A 24096-nucleotide genomic window follows, 5' to 3' on the forward strand; every position below is an offset into this window, starting at 1 on the left:
ACAGTGAGAGGCCCGCGTACCGCAAAAAAAAAAAAAAAAAAAAGACCCCCCCCAAAACCCCCAAAACTCCCCCAAAAAACCTAGTCTTTCTTGTGGCTTAATTTTAGATCCTGCCTTGCCTTTTTATCCTATTTCTGGTTTTTTTTTCTTTTTTTTTTTTTTGCGGTACACGGGCCTCTCTCTGTTGTGGCCTCTCCATGTACGTGTCAATGGTAAGTTTCCTGAAATCTTTTTTTGAAAGAGTGTAGCATATAGTAGAAAATAAACGATAGCTTTCATTGCCAGAAAGGAGATGGCATACTTGTTTGTGAGGCCGTTGAATTATTTTTTTTAAAATAAATTTAATTATTTATTTATTTTTGGCTGCGTTGGATCTTCATTGCTGCTCACTGGCTCTCTCTAGTTGTGGAGAGCAGGGGCTACTCTTCATTGTGGTACATGGGCTTCTCGTTGCAGTGGCTTCTCTCGTTGCGGAGCACAGGCTCTAGGTGCGCGGGCTCAGTAGTTGTGGCTCGCGGGCTTAGCTGCTCCGCGGCATGTGGGATCTTCCCAGACCAGAGCTGGAAGTTGTGCCCCCTGCATTGGCAGGTGGATTCTTAACCACTAGCCACCAGGGAAGTCCCGAGGCCACTGAATTCTAATAGGAGCAGTCCCAGCGGTGGGACTAAGTGAGTCTTCAGGTGGGGGACAGGGCATGTGATAGACAAATCCCTCCACGGTAGTTTTAGAACACATGCAACGATGATTTTCCTAAGGTTGTTGCTTGATTTAAGAACTCTTTAAGTAGAAGTGATTCTGGAAGGGGCTGCCAGGTGTGGCAAACAAGTTTCACTGCATGTGCTAATTCCTTCTGACAAGGGGTGTGGCCTGGAGCACAGTGTTGAGAAGAGATTCCATAGCTGATTCTGGTGGAAGAGTTGTGATGGAGGAGTGAAATCTGTCAATGGGCAGCACATGATGGGAAAGCAGTGTTCAGGGCGTCTTGCACCTGCCATTCTTACATACAGCTAATATGATCTACATATGAGGGTGCTGTGGAAGGGAAGGGGAAGGTGTGTGGGAGACCTGGGGTCAGGCGAGGGAAGCCAGGGATTACAGTCTGGTCTTCAGCATGAAGGAATGGGCCCTCTCTACTCTTACAAGTCTCCTTTCTCACATTTGTTGGGCATGGAGTCTCTCAGATTTGGGGGTAAGCTGCCACCAATAGCCCTGGTCCCTGGGCAGGGTGGGTCTCTGGCAGTGGCAAGTGTGGCAATACTTACCATCTTCCCCCCTGTTGCCCGCATGTGATGCTGCTCGGCCAGCCAGTGCTTGTCCTGGGGATCAGCTGCATACTGTGAGGGATGAAGTCACGGGGGGAGATGTTAGCCTGGTGTGATGGGCTTTTCTCATTTGGTCCAGAGCATACTCTTGGCCCTTGAGCAGTTCTTAGCAACAAGACCTCGTCCTAGCCTGGTGGATGTAGAGGGTTCACCAACCTCTTCAGACCAAGCAGGCCTGAGCCCAGGAGGAGGCCAGGGTAGGGGACCCAATTCCCCGAGGTTTAGTACACTTCTTATTCCTGCCCCTTTCCTTTTTTTCAAAATTTAACCTTTTTTTTTTTGACTGCGCCACGCAGCATGGAGGATCTTAAGTTCCCTGACTGGGGATTGAACCCGCACCCTCTGATTAGAAGTGCGGAGTCTTCACCACTAGACCGCCACGGAAATCCGAAAAAATTTTTAAATTTTAAAATTTTGGCCATGCCACGTGGCTTGCGGGATCTCAGTTCCCCGACCAGGGATTGAACCCAGGCCATTGCAGTGAAAGTGCTGAGTCCTAATCACCAGACCAGCAAGGAACTCCCTCCTTTCCTTTCTCAAAACACAGCACTTCTGGCAACTGGTCAGACCGTGACTATTATTTTAGAGCTGTACTCCTCTTTGAAGAAATGATCTGAGGTGGCTTACAACACATGTGACTATTATGGTGACCAAATTTTCTAAAACAAAAATCAGGACACCTCATGCCCTGGAGGAGGCAGAATAGCATCGTGGTTAAGAACTTAGCTGTGGGGTTCAGAGCTCAGCCCACAGGGAATGTACGTGGTAGGGAAGGTTGCAGGTGAGCATGTGAAGGTGGCCAATCTGGCCTGGTGGGCTTTTAGGGGGCGGCAGTTTAAAAAAAGAGAAAGAAAGAAAAGAAGGAAAAGAATTTGGTTCAGAAATTCTGGTTTCTGCTAACTATCAGGTGGTGTAAATGTAGGTGATGATTTCCTTGAGACTCAGTTTCTTTTTTTCTTTTTTAAAATTAATTAATTAATTAATTAATTAATTTTTGTCTGTGTTGTGTCTTTGTTGCTGCACGCAGGTTTTCTCTAGTTGTGGCGAGCGGCGGCTACTCTTCATTGCGGTGCATGGGCTTCTCATTGCCGTGTCTTCTCATTGTGGAGCACGGGCTCTAGGAGCACGGGCTTCAGTAGTTGTGGCACGTGGGCTCAGTAGTTGTGGCGCATGGGCTTAGGTGCTCCGCGGCATGCGGGATCTTCCCAGGCCAGGGCTCAAACCCGTGTCTCCCGCATTGGCAGGTGGATTCTTAATCACTGCGCTACCAGGGAAGTCCCAAGACTCAATTTCTTCATTTGTAAAACAGAGAGTATTAACACTTATCTTATAGGGTTGTTGTTAAGAATAAAGGAGAGGGCTTCCCTGGTGGCGCAGTGGTTGAGAATCCGCCTGCCGATGCAGGGGACACAGGTTCGTCCCCCGGTCCGGGAAGATCCCACATGCTGCGGAGCGGCTGGGCCCGTGAGCCATGGCCGCTGAGCCTGCGCTTCCGGAGCCTGTGCTCCGCAACAGGAGAGGCCGCAACAGTGAGAGGCCCGCGTACCACAAAAAATTAAAAAAAAAATTTTTTTAAATAAAAAAATAAAGGAGATAGTGCATAAAAGGTGGTAAATATAGTATATGACACATAAGTGCCCAATAAAGGTAAGTTTTATAAAATAGGCAGATCATTTGAAATGGAGACCAAGCTGGGAAATCTGTATGGTTACTACAGATTTAATTATTTAAATCTGCAGTTTAATTAGTTCACTTCCCAAGTAATATAAATATTAATCAAAAATTTGAAAGCGTGCACTTGCTGACCCAGCAATCCCATTCCCAGGGATTTATCCTTCACAGTCATCCACACAGGTACGCAGGGATGTCTGGTGCAGCACTGTTCACAACAGCAAAACTGTCGGAAAACACTTCAACATCTATAAGTAAGGGAGCAATGAAATGAATGATAGAAAATCTATTCTGTGAATTCTACACAGCTGTTAGAAGTAAAATGAGGGAGACTTAATAACATGGACAAATCGCTAAGATATTATTCCCTAGATCTGTAGTGGCCAGCACACTTTTTCTGTAAATATTGGGTTGGCCAGGGACTTCCCTGGTGGTCCAGCGGTTAAGAATCTGCCTTCCAATGCAGGGCTCGCGGGTTCGATCCCTGGTCAGGGAACTAAGATCCCATATGCTGTGGGGCAACTAAGCCCGCGTGCCACAACTACAGAGCCCATGCACTCTGAACCCCACATGCCACAACTAGAGAGAAGCCCGTGTGCTGCAACTAAGACCCGACTCAGCCAAAAATAAATAAATAAATATTAAAAAGTTAAGATGTTACAGAAAAACCCAAACGAATTTTTTGGCCAACCCAATATTTTAGGCTTTGGTGGCCACATACATCTTTGTCACATAATCTTCATTTTTTTTTTTTTTAAATCACCCTTTAAAAATGTCACCACTCTGCATTGGACAAAAACAGGCTACAGGTTGGATCTGGCCCACAGACCATAGCTTGCCCTGCGTTAGAATGTAAGCTCTATGAGAGCAAGGCGTCGTCTGTGTCTGTTTTGTCCACTACTGTATCTCTGGCAGTTTGAGAATGCTCAGCACTCAATATTTTTTCAGTGAATGAATGAACTTCGGGGTGAAAAGAAAAATCAGAATATATATAGTATGAGCCCAATAACACAAACAAAATATCACCAAAGGACAAGGACACACACACACTCACACACATATAGACAGGAGACTGAAGGATGCTACCATGTTGCTAGGGGTGACCTCTAGGGGAGGAGAGTCAGATTCAAGGGTTAAGAGGAGCTTTGTGTTTTGCTCCCTATTAGCTTCAGTGTATTGTTTGAATCTCTTTACAACAAGAATGGGTTTACGTATTATTTCTATTAACAAAAGTTAAAAAGGAAAAGAAAATTTGAATAACGCCTTTAGAAGGACAGAAAAATGGGCAAAAGATATAATAGGCAGTTTACAAAAGAAGCACAAATAGACTCTAAATGGATGAAAAGATGATTATCACTAATAAAGAATTAAAAGTAAAACAACAAAAATATTTTCCCTCCACTTATTAGCCTGGAAAGATTACAATAAGAGATAGCATCCACTGGCAATGACAGTGTAGGTTGGGAGTTTATTAAAAATGATGGGTCTAAGAATTGGGAATGTATGCTGGTAATGATGACCATTTATTGAGCCCTTGCTAGGCCAGGCACTGTCTGGGAGCTTTACTGTGCTTTCTCTCTCTTGCTCTCTTTTTTTTTTTTTTTTTTTTTACAGAGGAAGTCAGTTGTTTTTTTCTTGAAGTACAGTTGATTTACAGTATTATACTAGTTTCGAGTGTACAACATGATTCAATATTTTGATAGCTTATACTCCATCATTTAAAGTTATTACCAAAAATGGCTACATTTTACTGCATTCTCTCTTAATTCTACCAACCCTAAACGGCTGGTTTGTATCATTCTGATTTTATAGATGACAAAACGGTCTCAGACATGTGGAGCCACTTGCCCAAGGTCACACAGCTAGTAAGTAATGGAACCAGGACTGAAATGATACTCTTAACCATTGTGCAACAGGAATTGGAAGTAGGTCCAAGAGCATATCCATTTGGCAGATGATGCAAGCAAGGGTCTTGGAAGATGCAGATCTTACGGAACAGTCAGGCAGAGAAAAGGGTAGGGGAGGAAGGCCATCAAAGGGAACAACAGGAGTGAAGACACTAAGAGAGGAAAATGAAGTAGCAGCAAGCACATCAAATTGTCCAGGTGTTGGGAATCCCACAACATAAGACTGAAAAAATAGAGGAAGTAGGTCCGTCCTTTGAAGAACTTGAACTTGCACAGAATGTAGTAGACAGAGCCCATGATTCTGGGATCCCAAGGAGCTGCGTAGTTCTGACAAGGGGCACTAAGCCTTCCACACAGGCGCAAAAAAAAATATAACTTGAACACATGCGCATTCCTTTTTTTCTAATATATTTGGATCTTTTGTGACTGATAAAATACAAATTCATTTAAGAGGGTGAATTCATGCCCCCCCCACCCCCAAGATTTTCTCAAACAGTGGACACCAAAGCATAGCTCAGGAGAGGAGTCCTGTTTTTGAAAAAGGTTAGAACTGCTGCCTTGCTCCAATCTCTTTATCTTATAGACAACTGAATACAGCAGTGGTTAAGATCTCAGGCTTTGCAGAAGACAGAATCCTAACTCACCACTTACTAGCTGAGTAATTTTGGGCAAGTCACTTAGCCTTCCTCAATCTTTCTTTTTTTTTTATTTTAATTTGTAAAGTAAGGATAACAATACCTATCTTAAAGGACAGTTCCAAGAGATAATGTAAGTGTAGCACTTAAAACCGTGTTTGGTACACAATAAACATACGAGGAAAGTCACTATTACCACTGAGGCACAAAGGTGCTGAGTAAATTACCAAAGGTAAAGGTTAAGGGCAGAGGGGCACAAGAACCCAGATGTCCTGACTCCCTGATCAGTGTTTACTCCCAGCGCCACCTACTCCACTGCCCTGGTCTGCCTGACTCCCAGCACTCACCTACCTTAAAGAGATGTGGGTGCTTGATGTAGATTCTCCCTCTGGTGCCCCCCATCCCTAGGGCCCTGCAAAGTAACAGAGGAGTGGTAAGGATCCCAGCAGTTGTGGTCCTAGTGGTGGGCCCCCGAGCTCCCCTCTCCCTCAGCACCAAAACTCTTTAGACTTACTTGTTGGCTCGAGATCCCAACACAAAGGTGGTAGATTCATTCAGCCGAGCTGGGTCCCACTGTGCAAAAAATAGAGAGGCTGGTGAGGCTGAGGTTTATCTGGTGGGCGGGACAGAAACACTCCTCCCTGGCCCTCTCCTACCACCACCCTTGTCCACTGTTCATCAAACAGCTGATTCAAGAAACTGAGTACTTTTAATATGCTAGGTCCTCTGCTCCATACAGGGGGGCGGGGCTGGGGTGGAGAGGTGGAGGGTAAAGGAATGAATTGGACATAGTCTCCGTTCTCCAAGGGGCCACAGACGTAGGTACAGATAATGATACCATCATGAGATGGGCAGTGACACAGATGAGTGCAAGGCATGATGGGAGCCAAAGGGAGGGTAACAGGATGGCTTCCTTGAAGGGGTAATTCCCAAGTTGGTTCTGACAGGGAGAGCACAAGCTGGACAGAGTAGAGGGGAGGAAGGAGGGGCAGCATGAACAAAGGCAGGTGAGAGCTGGGTAGGCTTGTTGGAGAAACCACAGCAATTGTGTTGCTAAAAGACAGAGAGCAAATTAGGGAGTGGCAATTGATGAGGCTGGAGAGGAAAGCAGAGAGGGGCTGGGGACCCTTGTACACTATGTGGACGGCTTTTCATTTTGCTCATTCTGCCAGTGATGGGGAGTCACTGAAGGCCTCTAGACAGGGAGAGCCGGATTTATGCTCAAGATAGCTCGCTCTTCTGCAACGTGGTTAACGGGCGTGAAGTGGCGAGACTACAGGCTGGGCGGGCAGTTTAGAGGCAGTTGTAGTTAGAGCAGTTTTGAAAGATGAAGGCTGGAGCTAGGATGGCAGTAGGATGAAAAAGAGGGAATAGGAACTGTGAGAAACGTATTTAGGAGGTAGAATCATCCGGGACTTGACTGGATGTCTGGAGAAAAAGGAAATGAAGAGGCAAAGATGACTCAAGTAGAAAAGGTTGAAGCAGGTCTGGGGGAAAGGTTGATTTCAATTTTGGATATGCTGATTTGAAATTCTATGGAGATTCCAGGCCAAGAGCTCTAGCAGACAGTAGGATATACAAGCTTCAAACTAGAGAGAGAGGTGTGGGACAGACAAAGAGGTAAGGCAACTTCAGCACATACTAGTCCCCGAAACCATACGAGTGGATGCTTTAGATCATCCAGAGAGAAACTTTAGGTGGACAAGTGGGCAACGGAGAGAATTCTGGGGAATGCCCACTTGGATGGGTCACTGCTGAGGAAGGACTCACCAGAGAGAGAGAAGGGGTGTTTGGAGTGGAAAAGAAAGGTCTAGGAGATTCTAAGGGAGCAGAGTTGAAGAAGAAAGGTGTGGTCACTGGTGGAAGCAGAGGGCCAGTACAATAAAGGGTGGACCGTTTCTACTGGACACAGCTGCAACCTGGACAGTGGAGCTTTCACCTACCGTACTGGGCTTCTATGTATGATTTTAGTTGAAGAAAGGATTCTACTCTTAAAAAAGCTTGCAAACAACTGTTCTGGAGGCAACAGAGTTAAGAGCACAGACTGGTGTCCACAGACCTTGGCTGGGTTTGACATTTTGACTCTGCCACTTACGCAGTACGTGACTTTGGGCAACTCTGTGGTCCTTAGTGTCTTCAGGTGTATCAAGTGTATAAGATAACCAGATAAAATAATATAATTTCTGCCCAGGAGGTAGGAAAGAAAGCTCTTGAACCATAGAAGGGTAACAGAATCTATCTCATAAGGTTGTTATAAAGATTAAATGAGGGAATCCATACAAAAGATTTAGGGCAGTGCCCATGACATATTAAGTACTGGATAAATATTAGTGACAACTAGCTTTTATAGGGAGAAGGCTTCAGCAAAGACCAAGCCCTCTCTCTGTTTTGCCCCTAATTTCAGTCCTTACTTGGGATGCTTCTGGAAGGTCAGAGTTGGGAGGTGGGGTGGGAGGTGAAAATGGCTCTGGAATGGCATGCACATGTCCTTCACCACCCCCAGCCCCTTTCCCTCAAGGTGGAGTCCAGAGCCTGGATTGGGTCTCCTTGGGACAGCAGTCACTGCCATGCTCATATAATCATACCTTAGGGCCTTCCCGACGAATTGGTTCACAGGATTTTGGTTTCCATCTGATTGGAGGGAACGAAGAAAGGTGAATTCTCCAAGACCAGGCCTAGGACTGGAAGACGGTTTGCTGCTGCTGGTGGGAGCTCCTCATACACTCTCACTCCAGCCCTGGTGGACTGCTTCCTGGTGCTCATTAGAGGAGGTGCAAAGGGAAAAAAGCACAGGGACTAGGAGCCATTCGAGGACTCACTCTGCTATCACCTAGCCGTGTGGGCAAGTCCAGGAACCTCTCTGGCCTGTAGTTTTCTCATCTGTCAGGAGGAGATAACAGCAGCAACTCCCTATCTTGTGTTAGTGAGGAATGAACTTGCTTCGGGCAGGGGACAAATCTAAGGTATGAGGATTACGCTAGTGCGTCTCCTAAGTCGGTGCTTTCAAACTACCTCCATCTCTCTTAGCCAGACCAGTGTGGCTTCCCTGCCTCCCCACCACGCCGCGTGGGCTTGTGATCTCAGTTCCCCGACTAGGGACTGAACCCAGGCCATGGCAGTGAAAGCCCAGAATCCTAACCACTAGGCCACCAGGGAATTCCCAGACCAGTGTGGCTTTATCTGTTTTACATATTAGGCTCCCACATAAAGCTCTGTTTGAAAAACAGATTCTGTTGCTTCAAAAATCTTTGAAAATGACCATCCTGGAGGCAATGTAGTACAGTTTTGCCCTTTATTAGCTGTCTGACTTTGGGCAAGTAATTGTTTCCTTACCTGCAAAATTAATTATACCTTCCTTAGAGCGTGGTTGTAAGCATTAAAAGATCAAGTATATATAAGGTATTTACACCAGTTATGGCACATCACAAGCATTCAATACACACTACCAATAAAAACCTCTGGTGTTTAATAAAGCTGTGCTGAACTGTTCTGGGGTAAAAACAGGATACGACATCCTCCTCATTGCCTTCTTTCCCCACCCCTCAGACTAGAGAGCGCTCCTCCACGGGGACCTGGCACCAATGGATCTGATTTTGCCAGGCAGAGAACTCTGGCCTCTTTTCCTCCCGGCCCACTCCCTCCCAGCTCTTCCCTTTGGCTCTGTTGGCCCCTACTCACACCATGCCTGCGGCTGCACGGTCATTTGACAGGATGTGTCCCGGAGGCCGTCCTTTCCTCTGCCATAAAGAACAGGTGTCAGTGGCCTGACCCTGTGGAAGCCCCCGCCCCACTGGCAGGTCCAGGGTCACCTGAAGGAGATGGTTTCCCAACGAGACCAAATGATGCCTGAGAGTGAAAAGGGAGGGTGACTGTTCCCAGGGCGCCTGCCTCTCATGCTAGAAAGGCCCAAAGGTGTGCTGAGGAAGCCCACCCCCTGCTGGAGCTGCAGGCCCTTTCCCCAGCCAGAAGACCAGGAGATGGTTTACCTTTTTAGGAATGGGGCTTCCTCGGTGGGCACACTCCTCTTCTGCCTGCCGGCCACGCTGCAGGAGAAGGGAAAGGAGTCAGTGGGAGGCCAGTGGCCGGGAACTGTGGGTCCCCTGGGGCTGCAGAAGACAGAGCCCCTGGATCACACCCTCCAGCCCCTCCCTGAGCCGGGACTCAGCAGCCCTCCCAGCATGATGCTATTTAGACCTGGTCCCACAAATGGGTGGTCCGTGGAGCCTCCCCTAGGCCACAGAGTTCACCTGCCTCCCAGTCTGATTGGTCTCCCCCTCCAAGACCTGAGGACACAGTGACTCTAACCTTTATCCCTGGAAGCTCATGGGTCAATCTGGGTATTACTCTTTCTCCATCTGAAAACAGGAGTTTAGCCTGAAGGGACAAGACCAAGTGTTAACAGTCACTATTTTGGTGGATAAGCCTCTCTGCCCCCATTTTTATAGACACAACTTCAAACTGGGTTAAAACTCTTTCATGGTCAGTACAAAGGGACCCTGAGATATGCATACAAATAGATATCTTTTTAAAAAACTTGAATAATTCATGACCATTGTTGAAACATTAGAAACATGTAAATAAGCAAAATTTAAAAAAATCAAATCTGAAACCTCAGTACCCACAGAATACTATTAACATTTCAGTGTAAATTCTTCCTCACTTTTTTCCATGTAAACATATGCTATATATTTTTTCTAACTAAATGCACTGATATTAAACATATTCCTCAGTAAGCTGCCGTTTTTCGCTTAATAAATATTGAGTGCCTAGTACGTAAGTGCTGGAGACACAGCAGTAAATAGCACAAGCAAGGGCCTTGCTCTGTGGAGCTCATATTCTGTGGGTGATTTGGATGATAAGCAAATAAACAAACATACAAACAAGGTGATTTCGAATCATGAATTTTTCTCTGAGAAGGAAAAACCTCAGCTAGGCAGATGTGATGGAGAATCACCAGAGGGGAGGGCTACTTTGAGGAGGTGGTCAGGGAAGGCCTTGCTGAGAAGGGAGCCTCTGAGCTGAGATGTGAAGGAGCCACGTATAGAAAAGGCTGGGCAGAAGCGTGTTTCCGCCACAGGAAGGAGTGCAAAAGCCCTAAAGTGGGAACACACATGGCTCATTTGAAGAAGAGGACAGCCTCTAAGTAATGGGAGAAGGAGAGAGTGGCGAGCAAGGAGCGTGGGGAGGCTGGCAGGGCCTTGCAGGCCTGTGCAGAGTCAGGATCACGTGACCTCTCGGAGCAGCATTTGACAGCCGAGAGCTCTCTCCTTCCGGAAACAGTCTTCTGCTGGCTCCTGTGGCCACATGCCCTGGTTTTCCTCCTACTTCTCTGGCCACCCCCTTTTTTTTTTTTTTAAATTATGAATTAATTTATTTTATTTATTTTCATTTTTGGCTGTGTTGGGTCTTCGTTGCTGCACGCGGGCTTCCTCTAGTTGCAGCGAGCAGGAGCTACTCTTCCTTGCGGTGCATGGGTTTCTCATTGCAGTGGCTTCTCTTGTTGCCGAGCACAGGCTCTAGGCGCATGGGCTTCAGTAGTTGTGGCACGCAGGCTCAGTAGTTGTGGCTCAGAGGCTCTAGAGCGCAGGCTCAGTAGCTGTGGCATGGCCTTAGTTGCCCTGCAGCATGTGGGATCTTCCCGGACCAGGGAGTGAACCCATGTCCCTTGCATTGGCAGGCGGATTCTTAACCACTGCACCACCAGGGAAGCCCTCTGGCCACTCCTTCTTAGCCTTCTTTGCTGGCTCATCCTCCTCAATCTGGTTCTTTTCATTAGATATTCTGCCTGCTCTCATTTATGCTCACGGCTTCAGTTAACATCCATCAACTGATGTCTCCCTAATTTTCTATCTTCAGTGGTAGCCTCTCCTTTGAGTTCCAGATTTATGTAATGGTCTGCCCCATGTCTATGTGTAGATGTCTCAAATTCGCGAAGTTGAAAACTGAACTCATGATCTTCTCCTCCAAGCTTTGTCCCTTTTCAGTGAAGAGTACACAAATCTCAGTGTGCAATTTTGCACACATCTGTGTGGTAATTTAATTCAGACCTGTCTGCCTAACTAGGCTGTAGGTTCTGAGAGCAAGAACCCTGCCTGTTCATTTGCCATGTTCATTCATTCAATCATTCAATAAACAATGTACACAAATTAAGAGTCATATTCTAGCTCTGGGAATACAGTGGTGAATGAGATCAGGCCTCAATTGCTGTAAAGCTCAAGATTTTAGCAGAGGTTGGGGATGGTAGGGAGGTAGAAAATAAACATGTGTACTATTAATAATTTCAGATGGAAATAAATGGCGGAATAAACAAGTAAGGTGATAGAGATTAAACGGAGGTGGGAAGGGAGTAAGATGGCGGCGGGGTGGGGGCACTACTTTAGATGGTGTGGCCAAGGAAGGCCTCTCTGATGAGGTGATATTTAAGCTAAATCTAAAGAAAAGAAGGAACCAGCTTTGTAAAGAGTTAAGGGTATGCCAGGCAGTGAGAACAGCAAGCCTCGCAGTGAGAACAGCAAGTGCAAAGGCCCCGAGCTCAGTGTGCTGGAGAAGCAGAAAGGATTCCTATACAGCTAGAATGTAGTCAGTGAGGGGGAGGTGGGATGAGATAAGTTAAAGAAGTATGCAGGAGAGGTCTAGGTAGGGCTCTGTGGGTCATGGTAAGGCATTAGGGTTTATTCTGCCAGCAATGGGAAGTCACTGGAGGGTTTTAAAGAGGAGAGTGACACAATTTGATTCATCTTTAAAAAGATGGGTCTGGCTGCTGTGAGGATGGAGTGGAGGAAGGCAAGAGGGGAAGTAGCTCAGGGTTGAGACATACATTTGGAAATCATCAACAGTTAAATTGGCTTCAAAGCCACAGGACTAGATGAAATCACCTAGAATGAGAGGCAGCCACAGAAGAGATGGGATTTGTGAACAAAGCAAAACAAAGAGCGCTGTTCACCACTCAGCACTACAAGAGTTAAGTTGTAACCCACTGCAAGTAGACAGCGCACCCCAAGAGAAATTCAGGATGAAAAACAGGATGAGGCACTCATCCTGCTTTGGATAAACAGATGCATATCTCAGGGAGAATCTCAATGACCCCAGATTCTTGCATCTTCCCATACATAGAAAAGCAGCAAAATCATTAACTTGAGATGTATGTCTGTTCTTTGTCATCAGCAGTAATCTTTCACCAAGACGTATGCTTGACTGCAGCCCCCCCCCAAATCATATATAAACTACCTCTTCGGAGCAGTTCCCTCAGAGCCACTGAGAGGCTGTCTCTAGGTACAGTCCTCAGTAAGTCCCTGAATAAAACTTAACTTGCAACTCTTATGTTGTGTGTTTGTTGTGTGTTTTTCTTTAAGTCGACAGGTCTGAGGACTGAACTTGGGAATGCGTCAAGTTAGTAGTAGAGAAGAAGAGCTGGCTGAGGAAAGTGAGGAGGAGTGACCGATGAGGCTGGAGCAAAGTCAAGGCACTGGAGCCAAGAGAGGAGTGTTCCAAGAAACATGAAATGATCCACTGCAACGAATGCCACCAAGAAGGTGAGTAAGCTGAGCAACATGGAGGTTACTGGTGACCCTGATATAGAGGGGTTTCCGTGAATTGGTGGGGACTGAAGCCAAAACAAAGTGAGTGAAAGAATGAATGGAATAAACAAAAGAAAAACAAAAGAAAAATAAATCAAAGAACCAAACCAAACCCCCCCAAAACAGGGATTTCCCTGGTGGTCCAGTGGTTAGGACCCCACGCTCTCACTGCCAATGGCCCTGGTTCAATCAGCTGTGCCACGCGGCTTAGGTGGGGGGGGCGGGGGGGGCGCGAAATGACAAAAAAAATAAATGAAACAACTAATGGAATGAATGGGAGGTGACAAAGTAGAGTCAGGGATAGCAACCTTTTCTGAAGTCTGGCTATAAAAGGGAACAGAGACATAGTGTGGCCTCTGAAGGGGACTGTGGGCTCAAGGGTGGTCTGTTTCGTTCTCCATTGTATTCTCAGTGTCCCAGTGAATGAACACACGTGTATAAACATACGTAGGGGAAAAAATGGTAAACACATCAAAATGTTAATAGAAGTTATTTTTGGCAGTAAGATTATGAGAAATTTTAATTTTCTTCTTTGTAATTTATATTTTCTAATTTTAATATAACACCAGCAGCAAGTAACATTTATTGTCTTTGCTACTGGTCTAAATGCTTTAAGAGTATTGCCACATTTAATTCTCACAACAATCCTATGAGGTAGAGCCTCTACCTCCACTTTGCAGATGAGAAATCTGACGTTTAGAGAGGTGAGGCAACTTGCCTAAGGTCACACAGCCAGTCAGTGCTGAAGCCAGGACTCAAATCTGCGCAGTCAGAATCAAGAGAAAACTTGTATTCTTAGCTACTATGCCACATTTTTCTTAGTGAATGTGTACTACTTGCATAAATAAAACTAAGAAGTACCAACAACTACTTTGCAAAACAAAATCAATCAAAAACCCCAAGGCCACGTGCCATAGATAAGATCAGCCATTTCTCCCTAAGAAACAGCTGTAAAGAGGTAGTGAAGGAGATTAGGAAATACCACTGAGATGGGCAAGATGGGGTTTCAAAAGTGAAAACAAGCCAATCAAGTCTTAATCCCACTAAAGCCAAGAAATAGTCTAGTCTGATTCTATCAGGTCCAGTCTGAAGAATCTTTTATTGTAACAAGAAGTTCTGCATGCAGTTTAGACACGGAGCTTCTATGTATCCTGGCCCCCTGAAAGTGAGGCTCTGTTGTGAGGCAGCAATATGTACCACACTGTGAATGTCACTGCCACGTATTTAGTATCTAGTATGCTTTGTACGTAGCCATTCGGTGTTGGTGGTTTATGTGTATCATCGCATTTAATCCTCACAGCAAAACAGTGGTCTTAGTCCAAAATCTAGAAATGAGGAAACTGAGAGTCAGAAAGGTTAAAAGACTTTTTCAAAATTTCTTTCTTTTTTTTTGGCCGTGCCTCATGGCTTTTGGGACCTTAGTTCCCCGACCAGGGACTGAACCCAGGCCCTTGGCAGTGAAAGCATGGAGTCCTAACCACTGGACTGTCAGAGAATTCCCCCAAATTTCTTGATTCGTCTGGTTTTAAGTTAGACTTTGGGCTTTCTACCTTCCTATGCTCTGATTCCATGTGTTCTGACCATACAGTTACATCAGTACTGGAAGGGGGGAACTCTGGAAGGTGGATGTGGGGACTCAGAAGCCTGGAAAGGTATGAACATTCAGCGAGTGGAGGTTATGCCCAATTCACTTTAACTCCATGTTCACCTTTCACTGGGACTCCTGAACGGTCTCATAAATTTCCCTTTCAATCTCCATGGCAGATTCCCAAGCCAATCTCCTCATGGCAGCCAGAGTGATCTTGAAAATACAAATTTCATTAGGTAGCTCTTCTGCTTAAAATTCCACACTTATAACTTGGTTTGCAGTGCTCTGCCGTCCTCTCCGATCTCTGAAAACCAACAACACTGGCTTCTTTCCTTCTCCACTCTGCCCTGCCCCTGGGCTCGGCACCCTCTAGTGTACTCTCTCATCACCTCCTATGCTTATAGCATTTATAACAGTTTCTGATTATAGACCTATTGTATGATTACTGGAGTAATGTCAAGGGCTCTGGGGGCAATGACTGTGTTCATATTGCACAGCCCTGCTGGGGCCTGGCAAATAGTAGGCCCTCAACACATATTAGGTGAAGAGATAAATAAATTCAAGAAAGCATTTCAGGATGCAAATGAGAGTGAAGGTTTTATCAATTTAATATTGATTCAGCTCAAACTTATAAGATTAGTGTTAGCAAACTGCCATGTTTTATTATCAGCACATGTCACAACTGATTATAACATATTACAGTCCCAGAGTGAGTTAATGAAATGGACTCTTATGAATTTGATTAGCTTAAATTTAATAGTCTATGAGAACCAGATCAGCTTTCACTGCCCTCACAGGATGGAGTTCTGCTTTTTCAAAGCTGAGGTCTAGGTACTGGTCTTGCTCATTTCTGAGGCTGTGCCTGAGTAGCTAGTCAGCCAACCTCCCGGAAGATGTTACCCTCTCATCTCACAATAATTACCCTCATGGGACTGAACTCAAGCCTGCCCTTGTGGCTATGGTTATGAAGAAATTTCCATCTTTGACAGCTAATGGTTCCACAGTCAAGCAGAGAATCTGGGTAATGCTGACAAATTCCTATTAATAACAGCAGCTGACACATGCAAACTGGTTCACTACTATCTTGAGAACACAGCCATTTCTAGACCTGATGTCATGACTCCTGACCACCTTGAGAGGCAGGGAAGCATAAAGGGTGACAGTTCTCATGATACCAAAAGGGGTTGCGATTACTTGAAGGATCAAATCACCAAACACTTGCAGAGGCGAGCCAGACGTTAGCTATTCTATCTCTCGCTTGTTCCAAGCCACAATTTCTTCATCTGTAAACTAGGGATGTAAACATGCCTTCTGTACAGGTTTCTTCTGAGATGTAAATGAACTAACGCAGGTGAAAGCATCTACCACAGTAGCTGGCATCTAGTAGCTACCTCCCTTCCCTTCTGTCAGCAAAGCTCTAAGCCCTATCTAGATGTAAGGAGCTCGCTGGGTATCCCTCCAAATACCACTGATGATGGGACCACATTTCTTTGCTGAGCCCTGAGGGCTAAACCTTGTGCCTACATCTCTTTTCCTCTTTGATCTCACCTGCTCCAGGCAGCTCCGACAGGCCTCCTGGATCAGCTGCTCTGCATCCACCTCCTCCCCAACGTTGTCTCGTACGTTCAGTGCGGCCCTCTGGAAGAACTAGGGAGAGGTACAGTAGAAGACAAGGTCAGAAGTCCTGCTAATATGCATCAATTTGAAGGGAACAGAATATAAAACAGAAGCTTTCCTCCTACCCTCAGAAAGAAAGTAAAGGTGATTATGAACATGGCTTTGAGATCAGCCAGACTTAAATTCATATCCTAGGCTCTGCTTCCCCACTCTATATGCTCTTAAGGAGGAGAACCATCATGGAGGTGCTGTATAACTCCTCTGGCAAAGCAATAAAGCTATTCTTTTTTTTTTTGGCTGTGCCACATGGCTTGCGGGATCTTAGTTCCCCGATCAGGGATTGAACCTATGCCCTCGGCAGTGAAAGTGCAGAGTTCTAACCACTGGACCGCCAGGGAATTCCCTAGGAGAATATATTTTTGACATGAAAAGATATTCATGATATTTTGTCAAGTGAAGGAAGCAAGTTATAAAATAGTCTGGGATAGTGTGAGCCTATTTATGTAAAACAGCAAAAAAGCAAACTGTAGAACTGTAAGAATATATAGAGTAAAAGAACTGTAAGAATATATTAGAGTAAAAGCGGTGATATGATTTTTTTTTTTTTTTGCTTATCTATCTTCTCAATTTCTATAATGTACATGTCTTACTTCCACAGAAGAAAAAACAACCACCCCAGTGCTTGAGATGAACAGGTCAGGGAGGCCAGAAAAGACGCAGAGAGTGGAAAAGTCTAACTGAATTCTGACTTCGCCCAGACTGAAAGAAACATCTGTAGACTGGGAGGGGTGAGACTTGGCCAGGGCCCTAGGATATCAGCAGTCCCAGCTGGCTGGGGAAAGGAAAGGCAGAAGGTTCCTCCATTGGGTAAGAGGGACAGCTTGAGCCTGAAAACACCAAGGGACAAGGTGACATGAGGTCCCAAACCAAGATACCCGGAGCACATCTGTAACAATAGTCCATGTCTCCAGAAGAAAGTGTTGGTTCTCTCTGGTGAATAGAAAAATTCTGGAACCTATAATGCATGCTCCTCCTGTGGAAGACAACTATGGGGAAGTACTATCATTTTATGTTCAGAATTTTATATATATGCCTTTGCTGTTAACATCATACCAAGGAGAAGAGTGTGAAAGCACTGGATTAGAGACCTCAAGAGATTAGCAGGAAAATTCTACAGGCAAAATTAAATGAAATGATCAGATGAGTTTGACCTCAAAACAAAAAACTGGGGATTAATACTGGTGGTTCAATACTGACTACTGACTATGTGAAAGCTAGTTAAAATAATCTGGGCTTCCTTGGTGGCGCAGTGGTTGAGAGTCCGCCTGCTGATGCAGGGGACATGGGTTCGTGCCCCAGTCCGGGAGGATCCCACATGCCGCAGAGCAGCTGGGCCCATGAGCCATGGCCGCTGAGCCTGCACGTCCGGAGCCTGTGCTCCGCAACGGGAGAGGCCACAACAGTGAGAGGCCCACATACCGCAAAAAAAATAAAAAATAAAATAATCTGGATACTTTAGAACCAGCCTGTGAGGTGGGCAGGGCAACAAATATGTAGGGGTGAATGTAAGCTACTTCCAGACGTGAGAATGAAATGCAGTCATGAACAAGGAATTCTCAAACACTATTGGTAGAAATGTAAAATGGCACAAACTTTCTGGAGAGAGGGACTTCCCTGGCAGTCCAGTGGTTAAGACTCGTGCCTTCACTGCAGGGAGCACGGGTTTGATTCCTGGTTGGGGAACTAAGATCCCGCTGTGTGGCATGTGGCCAAAACAAACAAAAACAAAAACAAAGAAAAACAACACAACAAGAACAACAAAATTTTCTGGAGAGAAATTTTCTTGAGGGAAAAATATGTTTCCCCTTTTACCCACCAATTCCATCTTTAGAAATTTATCCCCCAGAAATACTCTCACAGGTTAACAAAGATATACATTCAAAGTGCTCAATGTAGCACTGTTTGTAATAGAGAAAAACTATAATTAATCCGAATGTTCTAGGGACTAGCTCATTAAATTGTGGTACATCCATACAACAGATTACTGTGCAGCTATGACAAAAGAATCAGGGTGAGCTATTATGTACTGACCTAGAAACATGACCAAAATATATTGTTAAATGAAAAAACTGAATTGCAGAACAGTGTGTGTAAAATGATCCTATGTATTCTTTTTTTTTTGGCCGCACTGTGCAGCTTGTGGGATCTTAGCTCCCCAACCAGGGACTGAACCAGGGCCACGACAGTGAAAGTGCCGAGTCCTAATCACTGGACAGCCAGGAAATTCCCTGATCCTATGTATTTTTTAAACATGAGTGAGTGCGCGCACACACACAAATAAATATAGGAGACTATGTCATTTTTAACAGTTTGGTATTCTGGGAGGTGAGTTTTAGTGACTTTGGTTTTTACTTTTATTCAATCAATGAATACTAACATGTACCACCTAGTCCACAATTTTGCTATATTTGCTATCATGTATCCATTTACCCATCCCATTTATCTACCCATAAATCCATTTCCTAAGCTATATTATTAGAATATTCTTTTTAAAGGGGCATGAATTTAGTAATAACAGGAATAAATGAATAAAATTCACAATGGCTTGGATAAAATCAGCCATTTCTAGAAATTATTTTTCTAAACATTTTTAAGAAAATGGGTAGCTGAGATTTGGAACATCATTAAACAAAGTGATCAGATGAGGTCGATCAAGAGCCTGGACTTAACTGAAGCTGTGATGTAATCAAGTCATTTGTACCTTGTCTAAAAACAAGTGTGGGGCTTCCCTGGTGGCGCAGTGGTTGGGAGTCCACCTGCCAATGCACGGGACACGGGTCCGATCCCTGGTCCGGGAGGATCCCACATGCCACGGAGTGGCTAGGCCTGTGCGCCACAACTACTGGAGCCTGCGCACCCCAACAGAAGAGGCCACCACAGTGAGAAGCCTGCACACCGCACAGAGGAGTGGCCCCCGCTCGCCGCAACTGGAGAAAGCCTGCACGCAGCAATGAAGACCCAATGCAGCCAAAAATAAAATAAAAAAAATAAAATAAAATAAAATAATAAAAACAAGTGTGGTAAGGACTTATCTTTGCAGACTATGTGAAGCCACAAATTGTGTTTATCCAGCATTTGTTCAGGAGAGAAAGTTTCTGAATCATGGCATCCAATACTGGGACAAGCAACAAGGAAAGTACTTTGGAGGTAGACAATCCTGGATTGAATACTGGTCTAGCCTTTTCCTAGGGGCTTAACCTCTTTATTTTTGCACATGTAGAGGTGCAGAGGTATGAGAATACTTGGTGCATTCTGGGATGTGCAGAAGTCAGGGGCAGGAATAACTAGGTATATAGGGGTGTGTGGCTGATCACAGGGGACCATATGTGCCATGTTAAGGAATTTGGATTTCACCCAGAAAAAAAAGGAAAGTTGTAGAGGGATTTTAAATAGGGGAGTGACACCATTGGGTTTACATTTGAGAGATCACTGGCAGCTGTATGGAGGGTGGACTGAAAGACGGAAAGAACAGAGGCGGTTAGGGATTACAGTGGGAGCCTGAATGAGAAATAATGAAGGCCTGAACCAAGGCAGAGGCAAAGAATAAGGGTATGCTGGTCAGATTGTGGGGTGGAAGGTACAGGACCCCACTACTGGATATGGAAGATGGAGCAGAGGGCAGAGTCACTGGACTCTGGTTTCTAAGTGAATGATGGTCCCATTCAAACCTGTCCAAAACTGAGCTCCTGATTTCCCCTTCTTGTCCCCATCTTCCTCATATCAAGTCAATGGCAATCCTATCTCTACAGCTGCCCCTGGCAAATGACTCGGGAGTTGTTTACTTCTTTTTCTTTTACCCGGCACATCTTAATCATTAACAAATCCTGTTGCTACCTTGAAAACACACACAGAATCGGATTCTTTCCCAACACCTTTACTGCTAACACCCAAGCCACTATCATCTCAAGCCTCCTAACTGGTCCTCCTGAAGTCTATTCTCTTTACAACTGTCAGACCGACTTTTTAAAAGTGTTCAGATCATGAACTCTGCTCAAAACTCTCCAAAAGCCTCTATTTTACTTGTAATAAAACCCAAAGTCTTGTCGACTGGAAAAAAAATGCACAACCTGAAAGTTATGTTTTATTCAGCCGACAAAACTGAGGACTTAAGCCTGGTACACAGCATCTCAGACAGCTCTGAGGGACTGCTCCAAAGAGACAAGTGGGGGGAGCCAGGATATATAGGAGTTTTTGCAACAAAGACCAGGGAGTCGGAACATCAAAAGATTACTCCTAAATAAAGAAAACCAGACATCTCAAATTAAGGAATTTAGCACTTTCCTATGCATGAGAAGATGCAAAAGTCCGGGCTCAATGAAATTATTCCTTTGAGCTGCACCTCAGCTATCTGGGACCAGTATCCTGTGCTTTCTCATCCTGAGTCTCCTCAAGGTGCACGGTCAGGGGTGGCTGCAGCAGTTGACCACTAGATGGCGGGCATCCTGTTTCTATCCTGAGTTCCCTCATGGCTCAACATCAGGGTGGCTGTAATGTGATGGCTTGATGGCTGCAACATCCTTTGTTTCCTGATGTGGCGAGCAATACACTTCATTCACAGTCCTCACCACAGCTTTAAAGTTCTGCCTGAGCTGAGTCTGTTACCTGGCTGGTCACCTCTCCTTCTCCTCTCCTTCTGGCTCTGCTGGCTCCAGCCACTCTGTTGCTTTGAATGTGCCAAGCATGCTTCTGCCTCAGGTCCTTTGCCCTTGTTCCCTCTGCCTGGGTTGCTTTCCCTCCAGGTATCTGCACGACTTGTTCTTTCCTCACTTTATTTGGGTCTCTGCTCAAATGTCCTCTTATCAGAGGGCTTTCCTAGCCACAAGCTATGAAATAGCATCCCTGTTCCCTATAGGTCACTCTCTTCCCATTCTCTCTGGCATTCCCTGACAAAGTACACATTTATTTAAAAAGGGTAACAGCACTGTCCATTTTGTTCACTGTTACATCCCTGAGTGCCTAGCATAGTGCTTGCATTATGGTAGGTGCTCAGTATATACTTTTTGAATGAATGAATAAACATAAGAGGAGAAGGTTTAGGAAGAAAAACAAAAGAGTTCAGTCCTGAATATGCTGGGATTGAAGCATCCATGGGACATCCAGGTAGAGCCATGTATAAGTTTATTAACAGATCTTGAAAAGAATTTTAAATAGTAATAATGGTGATATTATTAAACAAGTAATAAAAACACCTGCTTCCAAGCACAGTGCTGAGCACATTACACTTAAGTCACTTCATCCTCACAATAGCTTGGCCAAATGTAATGGAGCAGGACCCTATGGGGCCTTCCCAGGGGCAGACCCCTCCCTCACATCCTCTGCTTTAGCTCCTCCCTGAAGTACCTAGATAACAGTATCTGATGCACATTTCCTGAATTGTCTTATAGATACTAAATCTACCACCAAAGGGAAGAAATGAACTACCTGATGAATATGAGCACATAGCCCCAGAGCCTAAGGATTAATAATGTTAACCCCTGTGACACCACCCTGTTACCTCACCATCAATCAATCAGAGAATTGTGCACGAGCTGATCACGTACCCTGGGATGCCCCTCCCTCACTCTGCCTTTAAAAATGCTTTGCTGAAACCCATCAGGGACTTTGGATGTTTTGAGCACTAGCTGTCCTGGACTCCTTGCTGGGTGCCCTGCAATAAACCCTGTACTTTCCTTCACCACAACCCAGGGACAGTAGATTGGCTTCACTGCATGTGTGCAAGCAGTAAGACCCGAGTTTGGTTTGGTAACAAGAAGAGGAATTCAAATTACCCCCGAAGAGGAAAAACATTCTTGGGGGGTTCAGAATTGGAAAACTTTTGATTATCTGTGTGTACTAGAAAGAGAGACTGTGATGCAGGAAAGGACTGCCCATGAGTCTTTATTCCTGTTAATTTTTTATCTTTGTGTCCTTCTCACCTTCATGTACTTGTTGAAGACAGTCTGGATCTCCTCATTGATGCTAGGCTGCAGGACAGCACGGAGGAGATCCATGGAGATGGCAGGATCTGTGAAACTGCATTCAGGAAGGAGACACAGTCAGGAGGCATGTCCCAAACATATCCTTTCCTACTCTGCCCAGCCAATTATTGAGATAGGACCCTTTAATGACAATAACATATGGCTTTTACAGAAAACTAGCAATGTGCCCAGGTGCTCTGCAAACCACATAGATGCCGGACTTTATTTCATACTCATAACTCTATGGAATGGCATTATTTTTAAAGTGTTTTAGAAGTATAATACTTAACACAGAAAAAGTCTATACACTTTAACAGTTTTAGTGAACATCCTTTTAATCACTACTCAGGTCAAGAAACATATATAACCAGCATCCCAAAGACCCATCTTGTGCTCTCTCCCTTCCCTGAGATGGATACTATTAGCCCCACATTTTTTTAACTTCCATGCTATTCTGCCTCTTTGGAGCCTTCAAACACAGAGCCTGTGAATGTTAGGGACCTTGGGCATTGTTTGTTTTTTTTTTTTTGTGGTATGCGGGCCTCCCTCTGCTGCGGCCTCTCCCATTGCAGAGCACAGGCTCCGGACGCACAGGCCCGGCGGCCATGGCTCACGGGCCCAGCCGCTCCGCGGCACGTGGGATCCTCCCAGACCGGGACGCGAACCCGGCTCCCCCGTATCGGCAGGCGGACGCGCAACCACTGCGCCACCAGGGAAGCCCTGACCTTGGGCATTGTTGAATCAACATGCCCCCTCTTCTGAGTTCAGAAGGGAAATGACTTGCTCAAGGTCACACAGAGTTACAGAATCTGAATCTCCTCTTTCTATTGGCCGATCTAATGATCTCTTTCTCAGCTCTGTGCAGTGGGGACCCAAAAGCTGCCTCCCAAGCTAGTGCCTGGGAGGGGAAGTCCCACCCAAGGCCAGCCTTACCTTGTTGTCATCTGTGAGCGGCGGCCCCTCCGCTGTACCTGCCGGTGCTTTATCATTATGTTCCAAGGGTTCTGTGGAGACCAAGGGAGCAGATGTCACCGAGGTCCGTGACGCTGGGGTGGAGGTGGAGGGTGGGTATTAAGTTATACCTAGACATCCCTGCTTCTCAGGTGCTTTCACCGGCTCTCCCCGCTTGGGGTAGGGGGGAGGGCAGTGGTTGGAAGGCCCTGCCAGGGAAGAGGAACCGAGGAAAAGCTTCCTGCCTCCAAGTCCCAACCCCACTTTTTCAGGAACGGGTGGAGGAAAAGAATCAGTGTCTACCGAGGGCCTACTCTGTGCCAGATGATGCGCTGGGCGCTTTACCCGCATTTATATCCTTTTCCACAAAAACTTTACGAGGCAGAGACTAATCATCTCCATTTTCGAGAAGAGAAAACTGGCGCTCAGGGGCTTGACAGGGCCGGCCCACGTCACCTAGCTAGGAGGGCGGCACCAGAATATGAAGCCGGGTCGTCGGACTGCGACAACGCCAACCCCTCGGCAGCACCAGCCGCCGCGTTCTCTCACCCGCTGGCCAGGGTCCCGGGAGCCCGAGGCCCTGTCGGGCCCGAGCCCAGGCCTGGCCGGGGCTTCCCCAGGGGCGCCCTCACCGTGAGAACCAGCTGCCCCGCTGCGCCCGCGTCTCCCAGCTCGGGGCCGCCCCGCTCTGCCCCGCCGGGTCCCCGCGGCTGCTCGGCGTCGCCAGTGGCCCCCATGGCGCCCCCGGCCCCCACAAATTCAGCCCGACTCTGCCACCGGTCGGAAAGTCTCCTCGTGACGTCATTGGAGC

General features: G+C 45.9%; 1 protein-coding gene across 1 annotated transcript in view; it reads right to left on the reverse strand.

Moving 5' to 3' along the window:
* The window catches only part of DNTTIP1 (deoxynucleotidyltransferase terminal interacting protein 1), a 25537-nt gene extending 1450 nt beyond the window's left edge, over positions 1-24087 (reverse strand). The window contains exons 1-11 of the mRNA XM_007115503.3: positions 23918-24087; positions 23268-23338; positions 22293-22389; positions 16249-16347; positions 9841-9909; positions 9522-9578; positions 9214-9272; positions 8121-8166; positions 6050-6108; positions 5887-5947; positions 1263-1334 (exon numbers count right to left, since the gene is read on the reverse strand). Of these exons, the coding sequence (XP_007115565.1) occupies positions 1263-1334; positions 5887-5947; positions 6050-6108; positions 8121-8166; positions 9214-9272; positions 9522-9578; positions 9841-9909; positions 16249-16347; positions 22293-22389; positions 23268-23338; positions 23918-24022 (795 nt within the window). The 5' untranslated portion in view covers positions 24023-24087. The remainder of the gene's footprint in view (positions 1-1262; positions 1335-5886; positions 5948-6049; positions 6109-8120; positions 8167-9213; positions 9273-9521; positions 9579-9840; positions 9910-16248; positions 16348-22292; positions 22390-23267; positions 23339-23917) is intronic.
* Positions 24088-24096: the final 9 nt, after the last annotated feature.

This window comes from Physeter macrocephalus, unplaced genomic scaffold (genome assembly GCF_002837175.3).
Source record: "Physeter macrocephalus isolate SW-GA unplaced genomic scaffold, ASM283717v5 random_49, whole genome shotgun sequence".
Classification (NCBI taxonomy): domain Eukaryota; kingdom Metazoa; phylum Chordata; class Mammalia; order Artiodactyla; family Physeteridae; genus Physeter; species Physeter macrocephalus.